Below are 10,005 nucleotides of genomic sequence, written 5' to 3'. Positions count from 1 at the left end.
AAACATAGCTACATACAGAAGGCTTTTAAATAACATAGCTACATACAGAAGCGTTTTTAAATACATAGCTACATACAGAAGGCTTTTAAATAACATAGCTACATACAGAAGGCTTTTAAATAACATAGCTAATACAGAGGCTTTTAAATAACATAGCTACATACAGAAGGCTTTTAAATAACATAGCTACATACAGAGGTTTTTTAAATAACATAGCTACACACAGAGGTTTTTTAAATAACATAGCTACATACAGAGGTTTTTTAAATAACATAGCACATACAGAAGGCTTTTAAATAACAGCTACATACATAAGTGGTTGATTATTTTTACTGTTCAACACCACCATGACCCAAGCTAAGACAAAATAACTTGTCGATATATAGGGAACACTTTACATCGAAGTGGACATTTGACACTAGCCTGAAATCCAGACCTGTTTTGTGCTCAATCCACTCCACAAAAAGTTAGCACAAACAGACTGGCACCCGGGGTAACTTCACAGACTAATGTGAAATATGTATTCTCAGGGGTACTCAAGATGTGAGAGAAGAGAGGCCAGGTGTGGAACCTTTGATGGTAGGTAGAGGAGGGCAGGGTATGGAACCTAGATGGTAGGTAGAGGAGAGGCAGGTGTGGAACCTGTAGATGGTAGGTAGAGAGAGGCAGGGTTGGAACCTGTAGATGGTAGATAGAGGAGAGGCAGGTGTGGAACCTGTAGATCAGGGGGTCAAAGTCAAATGGACGGAGGGCAAATAAAAAATTTAGCTACAAGCCGAGGGCCGGACTGTCGAATGTTCATTGAAAAATTTTTAAATGACGCATATAGTCTAGTGAACCTAATTGAACCTACTGAAAAACCTACGGCAATGGTGTTTCTGCTCAGACTCAATTAAAAAGAGTTGCCTTTTTTCTGGGCAAACTTCGTCACAAACTTTAATCATGCAGTTTTTGATGAAATCCCCTCCGTAAATGGCCGGCTGATTTACGATCTCTTCTGCCAAATAAAACTGGCCTTGACACGCCTGGCCTTGTGATTTGGCTTTTTGAACAGAGCCTGTGTCAGATTTGAGGCCTCGTTTTAATTCCTCTGCCTTTTGTAGCCTTTGTTCCATGTCCATATTCTTGTTTTTGTCCGCGTGTTTCTTCATAATGTCGTCCAGATTATACTCTTTCAGTAACGCCACACTTCTCCACACAGAAGACACACAGGTTTTCCAGCTACCTCCGTGAACAATACTCCGACTCCCACCTTGTTTGAAACCCCCGTTCTCAGTGTCCACCTTCCGTTTTGCCATTTTTGATGGGTATCTGAAAGTTAATTTTACTGTGATGCTGACGACTGCTGTGCCAATAAATATTGAAATGAAGCAGCCTACTGCTCGGTGCGTCACCGTTGCATTGTGGGAAATGTAGTATTGGTGCGTGTAAAAGATCTGCGGGCTGCCGGCTTGCTGCGCGTCTGCGGGCCGGTTCTAATAATAAATCAAGATCATCCCAGGGGCCGTAAAAAACCTTCTCGCGGGCCGGATGTGGCCCGCGGCCTTGACTCTGACACCCCTGCTGTAGATGGTAGATAGAGGAGAGGCAGGTATGGAACCTGTAGATGGTAGTAGAGGAGAGGCAGGTGTGGAACCTGTAGATGGTAGAGGTCGAGGAGAGGCAGGGTGTGGAACCTGTAGATGGTAGAGGTTGAGGGAGAGCCAGTGTGTGAACCTGTAGATGGTAGAGGTCGAGGGGCCAGGTGTGGAACCTGTAGATGGTATATAGAGGGGCCAGGTGTGGAACCTGTAGATGGTAGAGGTCGAGGAGGGGCCAGGTGTGGAACCTGTAGATGGTAGAGGTCAGGGGCCAGTGTGGAACCTGTAGATGGTAGAGGTCGAGGGGCCAGATGTGGAACTGTAGATGGTAGAGGTCGAGGAGGGCCAGATGTGGAACCTGTAGATGGTAGAGGTCGAGGAGGGCCAGTGTGAACCTGTAGATGGTAGAGGTCGAGGAGAGGCCAGGTGTGGCTGGGGGAAGAATTGGTCGATAGAGGAAACTCACTTTGAAAGGAGGCAGTGGGCTGGGGTATAGACGAGTTAGGCGAGAGAGTTGAGGTAGGCAGTGGGCTGGGGTTAGACGGAGTTAGGCGAGAGAGTTGAGGTAGGCAGTGGGCTGGGGCATGCAGCTCAGGAGAGATGACTCAGGCGTGGGTGTAGAGAGACTAGCCTGGATGGAGGTTCGGCTCGAGGCTACGGGGTTCCTTATCTGCCCAATCAAAACCACAGCTTATGATTTCCCCAGTGTACAACATAGTGAAACCGCATTTCACAGGCAGCTGTACCTCACTGCATTGTTCATCTGTTTTATAGACGTGAAATGGTTTCGCTTTGCATAAAATGCAGATCTATTATCAAATCGACCGCAAGGGACACACTGTCCCCTGATGTGTTCTCGCTGTGTGTGTGTGTGTGTGTGTGTGAATGAAAGCCTAGCACAAGCTGCTAGTGTCCAAGCAATCACAATGTTCAACATCAAAGTCATTTTATTGTCCATCTCGATGCACTGTTACAGTTGACAACCCTTTACAATGAAAACCTTTTCTTTTAACAAAACAATATATACAAGAAAGGTATTTTTCTTTAAAAGAAATATTAAAACGGTAAACCGAAAGCATAAAACGATGCAGATGCTCTAGGGAGACTCGTGATTGTAACCAGACCTTGAACATCCCATAATATGTAGCTAAAACATGAGTAAAGCAAAGAAACTAAACTTTGTGAAACTGATCCAAGAATTAACCTACGAACATTACAACAAAATAAAACCATAATCCTTTCAACTACTTTTTAGTCCATAAGTGGTTATTGCCCCCCCAAAAAAAGGCAAATTGGAAGAAGCGAGTGGACCCAAAAGACCTAGTCAAAATCCACTTCAATTATTTCTGAATTCCTTCTCATCCTTCTTGGTCTCAAATGGGAAACAAACTCTCCATTCAGACTCATCTCCTTCTGTCCTCTCCCTTCACCTCTTCTTTACTTTGGTCTAAGATGAGGAAGAAGATGTTTTCCCCTTGGTCTTTAGATGAGGAAGATGATGTCGTCAGCCAACATGATCTGGTTGTCGTCCTGCATGCGAGCGAGGGCGGCCCGGACCTCTGTCAGGGTGAAGGGGCCGTCTCTGTCCTTGTTGACGCTCTCCATCAGAGAGTTCATACCGACGGACTGAGCATGTGCAGAACGGAACACCTCCAGGAGGGAGGACTTAAACTCCTTCAGCCTGGAGAACAACAGGAAGAGAGAGAAATTAATTAAGGAAAAATCTTATCTATGTGAGGTACATAAAAGCATTATGTGGGTTACATAATAATAAAATAGCGCTTTTCATGACAGGAAATTATCACATTAAAAGCTAAACAAACACGTGTAGTAGAGATGGAATGTCTCTATTTGATTTCAGATGATTTCAGATGCAGTACTTGTTGTAATTCTTCCCGACAGATTAAACCATAAAACTGGAGCTGCATTAATAGAGTCCAAACAGACAGATAGATATAAAACAAAAAAAAATGGACTTCGCAACCCAATTCTGCAATTCAGAGTCAATTTAAGTGATCACGAGATTTAAGTGATCAACCCTCAGAGCAGTCAAAAATGTATTTTTTATTATTATGTAAAATATTTACAGCGCTCTCTGGATAGGCAACCTCATGGCAGGTGGCGGTGCACCAGGGAGGGGGGAAATTAATTAATTACACTGAACAAAAAATATAAAAATGCAACAATTTCCCCAATTTTTTAAAATTACAGTTCATATAAGGAATTCAGACAATTGAAAGAAATTCATTAGGCCCTAATCTATGAATTTCACATGACTGGCGACACAACAGTGGTAGGCCTGATCACCGACACCGATGAGACACCTTATAGGGAGGTGGTCCGAGAACTGGCCGGGTGGTGCCAGGACAACACTCTCTCCCTCAATGTGAGCAAGACTAATGAGATGATTGTGGACTACAGGAAAAGGCGGGCTGAACACGCCATCATTGACATCGACGGGGCTGTAGTGGAGCGGGTCGAGAGTTTCAAGTTCCTTGGTGTCCACATCACCAACAAACTATCATGGTCCAAACATACCAAGATAGTCGTGAAGAGGGCACAAGAAAACCGATTCCCCGTCAGGAGACTGAAAAGATTTGGCATGGGACCCCAGATCCTCAAAAGGTTCTACAGCTGCACCATCGAGAGCATCCTGACTTGTGGCATCACCGCCTGGTATGGCAACTGCTCGGCATCTGACCGCAAGGCTCTACAGAGGGTAGTGCGTACGGCCCAGTACATCACTGGGGCCAAGCTTCCTGCCATCCAGGACCTCTATACCAGGCGGTGTCAGAGGAAAGCTCATAAAATTGTCAGCGACTCCAGTCACCCAAGTTATAGACTGTTTTCTCTGCTACCGCACGGCGGTATCGGAGCGCCAAGTCCAGGACCAAGAGGCTCCTCAATAGCTTCTACCCCCAACCCATAAGACTGCTGAACAATTAATAAAATGGCCACCGGACTATTTACATTGACCCCCTCACCCCTCCCTCTATTTGTTTTGTACACTGCTGCTACTCGCTGTTTATTATCTATGCATAGTCACTTCACCCCTACCAACATGTACAACTTACCTTGACTAACCTGTACCTCCGCACACTGACTCGGTACTGGTACCTCCTGTATACAGCCTCGTTATTGTTATTTTATTGTGTTACTTTTTATTTTATTTTTTTTACTTTAGTTTATTTGATCAATATTTTCTTAACTTTTTCTTGAACTGCACTGTTGGTTAAGGGCTTGTAAGTAAGCATTTCACGCTAAAGTCTACACTTGTTGTATTCGGCGTACGTGACTAATAAAGTTTGATTTGAGATATGCTGGTCTGTTGGTCATAGATATTTTATTTTAAACTAGGGGCGTGGATCAGAAAACCAGTCAGTCTCTGGTGTGACCATTTGCCTCATGCAGTGACACATCTCCTTCACATAGAGTTGATCAGGCTGTTGATTGTGGATGGTGGAATGTTGTCCTACTCCTCTTCAATGGCTGTGCGAAGTTGCTGGATATTGGCGGGAACTGGAACATGTCGATCCAGAGCATCCCAAACATGCTCAATGGGTGACATGTCTGGTGAGTCTGCAGGCCATGGAACAACTGGGACATTTTCAGCTTCCAGGAACAGGGTACAGATCCTTGCGACATGTGGCCGTGCATTATCATGCTAAAAGATGAGGTGATGGCGGCAGATGAATGGCACGACAACGGGCCTCAGGATTGTGCGTGGTTACACGTGGTCTGCGGTTGTGAGGCCGATTGGAATGTACTGCCAAATTCTCTAAAATGGCATTGGAGGCTTATGGTCGTGAAATGAACATTTAATTATCTGGCACCAGCTCTGGAGGACATTCCTGCAGTCAGCATGCCAATTGCACACTCCCTCAGAACTTGAGACATCTGTGGCATTGGGTTTTGTGACAAAACTGCACATTTTAGAGTAGCCTTTTATTGTCCCCAGCACAAGGTGCACCTGTGTAATGATCATGCTGTTTAATCAGCTTCTTGATATGCCACACCTTTTAGGTGGATGGATTGTCTTGGAAAAGGAGAAATGCTCACTAACAGGGATGTAAAACAAATTTGGCCACAACATTTGAGAGAAATAAGCTTTTTGTGCGTCTGGAACATTTCTGGGATCGTTTATTTCAGCTCATGAAACATGAGACCAACACGTTACATGTTGTTATCATATTTTTGTTGAGAATACTTCCATTCATATTAGACTATAGTTCCATTTCAGCTACAGATCTGAGCACACTGGTATCAAGTCCGCCATTTTGCTGTCACCTATACACTACTCGACTGCCACCCACCTGTCTGCAGACACCTCCGTCTGTCCGTCCTGGCTTGGTGGGATAGGGGCATCCATAGGCTCCTCCTCTGCCGGCTTGGGCGTGCCAGCCTGGACTGTGGAAGGGGTAAACAGAGTTCATTGTCAGACCAGGGCCATGCATTTAGAGAGTTGGATGTACTTTTAAATATTATTCTAATAGTAGAGTTTATTTTTTTTATTCAACCTTTATTTAACTAGGCAAGTCTTTAAAGAAAAAAATCTTATTTAAAATGAATTCATTGTAAATGAGAATTTGTTCTTAACTGACTTGCCTAGTTAAATAAAAATAAATCTATGGGGTGAGATTAGGGTGGTAAATGTGTATCTCTTACTCTCAGGGATGTCCTTCTCTCCAGCGAAGTCATACGGGTCGTAGGCCTCGCTGCTCTGGGAACCACGGCGACTCCTACAAACACAGAATTACAGAGAGCACAGGTTAGACGACGTGTAAACAAATCTACCCTCCTGTGTTTTAACCCTTTAACCCTTTATTCATACAGCGTCGCGTCAAAGATCAAATATCCGTCAGAAGAGGGAATGAGCTAGTTAATGGCCTCTGTAACAGTGGTTTTTAAACCTCTCCTCAGGGGCCCCCAGAAGTTTCAACATGTTGTTGTAGCCCTGAACTAGCTCTCCTGATTCATCTAGTCAACGGCTTCATGATTAGTTGACCTGATGTGGAAGAGATGGAAGGGATGGTGGTCCCGGAGGAGAAGGACACTAGTGGAGGTGTGATTATGGGGCTCCCCCCGTCTCTTTCTCTCTCTCTACTCTGCTCCTCCTCATCAGGTGAGCGTCGTCTGGAAGCTGGGCGATGTTCTGGGGGACAGGGGCGTGGTCTGTATCGTGAGTTTGACAAGATGTCCGACATGGACCGTACAGCCATCCACGAGGTGATGGAGCAGGGCCTGTCACCAATCGCCAAGGCTGGTATCCATGCCAGGCTCAACGCCCGCTGCTCGTGCGCTGCTGCCAACCCGTCTACGCAAGAGTGAGTTTAACTTCTGACCTTTGACAGAATGTCTTCCCTTTTATTGCGTCCGAACACTTTGTATAAAACATGTTTACAATGAACAGTAAAATGAACCTATCCTTCTTTTTAAAGAACTTCCCATCTCCTCATGTTAGTACACTTTGGTCTTAGAGACTTGGAGAAGCTGTCTTCTACCACAACCTGACTTTCCTCTGCCTAGGGACAGATTATTAATAATGAAATGGTCTCTCTGTCTGTCTGTCTCTCTCTGTCTCTGTCTCTCTGTCTCTTTTTTCAGTTTGACCAGACCTCTGACAACATTGGTCTGCAGGACCTCCTCTCTAGAAGTTATCTAACCCTTTCTCTCCTCCGTCTCTCTCCCAGTACGATCAGTATAAGACTCCTATGGAGAACATTGGTCTGCAGGACTCTCTCTAGAAGTTATCTAACCCTTTCTCTCCTCCGTCTCTCTCCCCAGTACGATCAGTATAAGACTCCTATGGAGAACATTGGTCTGCAGGACTCTCTCTCTAGAAGTTATCTAACCCTTTCTCTCCTCCGTCTCTCTCCCCAGTACGATCAGTATAAGACTCCTATGGAGAACATTGGTCTGCAGGACTCTCTCTAGAAGTTATCTAACCCTTTCTCTCCTCCGTCTCTCTCCCCAGTACGATCGTATAAGACTCCTATGGAGAACATGGTCTGCAGGACTCTCTGTTGTCTCGGTTTGACCTGCTCTTCATTATGTTGGACCACATGGATCAGAGCAGGACAGAGAGTCTCAGACCACGTCCTCAGGATGCATCGATACAGAGACCCCCGCGAACAGGACGGGACAGGTAACACGCTACTACTAACCACAGATCTAGATCAGATGTACCACCAGGGACGGTAACACTACTACTAACCACAGATCTAGGATCAGATGTACCACCAGGGACAGGTAACACTACTACTAACCACAGATCTAGGATCAGATGTACCACCAGGGACAGGTAACACTACTACTACTAACCACAGATCTAGGATCAGATGTACCACCAGGGACAGGTAACACTACTACTACTAACCACAGATCTAGGATCAGATGTACCACCAGGGACAGGTAACACTACTACTAACCACAGATCTAGGATCAGATGTACCACCAGAGACAGTTAACACTCTGATACACCACTAGGTGGCAGGATAGGTTTCTCTCTGGTGAAACAGACAATGATCTATGCCAGTGATCATCAGCCCTGGTCCTTCAGAGCTACTGGTTCTGCAGGCCTGATTCAACCTGATTCATCCTGATTCAACCTGATTCATCCTGATTCAACTGATTCAACCTGATTCAACCTGATTCATCCTGATTCAACCTGATTCATCCTGATTCAACCTGATTCATCCTGATTCATCCTGATTCAACCTGATTCATCCTGATTCACCTGATTCCTGATTCCTGATTCATCCTGATTCAACCTGATTCAACCTGATTCAACGACTACTTATCAAGGCTTTTATTATCTGAATCAGATGTTTTAGTGCTTGGCTTTATCAAAGGCTGCTAACCAGGTGGGGGAGGGGTCCCAGGTGGGGAGGGGGAGGGGTCCCAGTAGGGAGGGGAGGGTCCCAGGTGGGGGAAGGGGCCCAGGTGGGGTAGCTGTCTTGGTGGTATGATATAAAATGCTAACCTCCCCTGTTATTGTAATGGTGAGAGGTTAGCATGTCTTGGGTATGATATAAAATGCTAACCTCCCCTGTTATTGGTAATGGCGAGAGGTTAGCATGTCTTGGTGGTATGATATAAAATGCTAACCTCCTGTTATTGTAATGGTGAGAGGTTAGCATGTCTTGGTGGTATGATATAAATGCTAACCTCTCTGTTATTGTAATGGCGAGAGAGTTAGCATGTCTTGGTGGTATGAATATAAAATGCTAACCTTCTCTGTTATTGTAATGGTGAGAGATTAGCATGTCTTGGTGGTATGCTATTTGTGTCTGTAACTATCTGTAATCAATTTTGTCTCAAAGTGCTGTACTTTCTAAACGGTTCACCCGATGTGGATGAAAAATACTCTCAAATGAAAGCTGTCCGTCTGCACTTTAACCTCAGTCATTGTTTCAAATCCAAAGTGCTGGAGGACAGAACCAATCACTGTCCCAATACTTTTTAGAGGTCACTGTAGCCTACGGTACTTCGCTGTGTGTGTGTGTGTGTGTGTGTGTGTGTGTGTGTGTGTGTGTGTGTGTGTGTGTGGTGTGTGGTGGTGTGTGTGTGTGTGTGTTGTGTGTGTGTTGTGTGTGTGTTGTGTGTGTGTGTGTGTGTGTGTGTGTGTGTGTGTCGTAGCGATGGCCTTTGGTGGGTCAGTAGACATCCTGGCCACTGAGGATCCTGACTCAGTTCAGGAGGAGCAGGAGAACTGCAGGTCTACGAGAAACACAAACTTGCTACACGGCACCAAGAGACGCCAGGTGAGGAGATACACACACACACACACACCACACACACACACACAACCACAGGTGAGGAGATACACACACACACACAGACACACACACACACACAACACACAACTTGCTGCACGGCACCAAAGACGCAGGTGAGGAGATACACACACACACACACACACACACACACCACACACACACACACACACACACACACACACACACACACACACACCACACCCAGGTGAGGAGACTCTACGTCTCTCTCGTCTCATCACAGCATGATATAAACACAGCATGGCTCTCACTGCACCCGTCGCCATGCTAACGGACGCTGCTGTTGTTTAGAGAGAAGATAGTGAGTAAGGAGTTTATGAGGAAGTACATCCACATCCAAAGGTGTGACCCCTACGTTGACCCAGGAAGCAGCCAATCACATTGGCGAAGAGTACTCCAGGCTGAGAAGCCAGGAACAGCTGGGCTCCGACATCTCCAGGGTGAGTCCTTTAGACACCATTAGGCTGCGTTTACACAGGCAGCCCAGTTCAGATCTTTTGCCCAATTATTCGCCCAAAATCTGATTCTGATTGGTCAAAAGCCAATTAGTGTCAAAAGATCAGAATTGAACTGACTGTCTGACTGTGTAAATACATTTTTTCTTAGTCGTACATCCACTTCTTGTTCTC

At 45.4% G+C, this 10,005-nt stretch overlaps 1 protein-coding gene across 1 annotated transcript in view; it reads right to left on the bottom strand.

The window, feature by feature from the left end:
* Positions 1–2,509: 2,509 nt before the first annotated feature.
* The window catches only part of mcm3 (minichromosome maintenance complex component 3), a 19,471-nt gene continuing 11,975 nt past the window's right edge, over positions 2,510–10,005 (bottom strand). The window contains exons 9-11 of the mRNA XM_070440316.1: positions 6,246–6,330; positions 5,894–5,987; positions 2,510–3,261 (exon numbers count right to left, since the gene is read on the bottom strand). Coding sequence (XP_070296417.1) covers positions 3,063–3,261; positions 5,894–5,987; positions 6,246–6,330 — 378 coding nt within the window. The 3' untranslated portion in view covers positions 2,510–3,062. The remainder of the gene's footprint in view (positions 3,262–5,893; positions 5,988–6,245; positions 6,331–10,005) is intronic.

The sequence above is a fragment of the Salvelinus sp. IW2-2015 genome, unplaced genomic scaffold (assembly GCF_002910315.2).
Source record: "Salvelinus sp. IW2-2015 unplaced genomic scaffold, ASM291031v2 Un_scaffold2413, whole genome shotgun sequence".
NCBI lineage: Eukaryota > Metazoa > Chordata > Actinopteri > Salmoniformes > Salmonidae > Salvelinus > Salvelinus sp. IW2-2015.
This window is presented reverse-complemented; position numbering and strand designations above follow the sequence as displayed.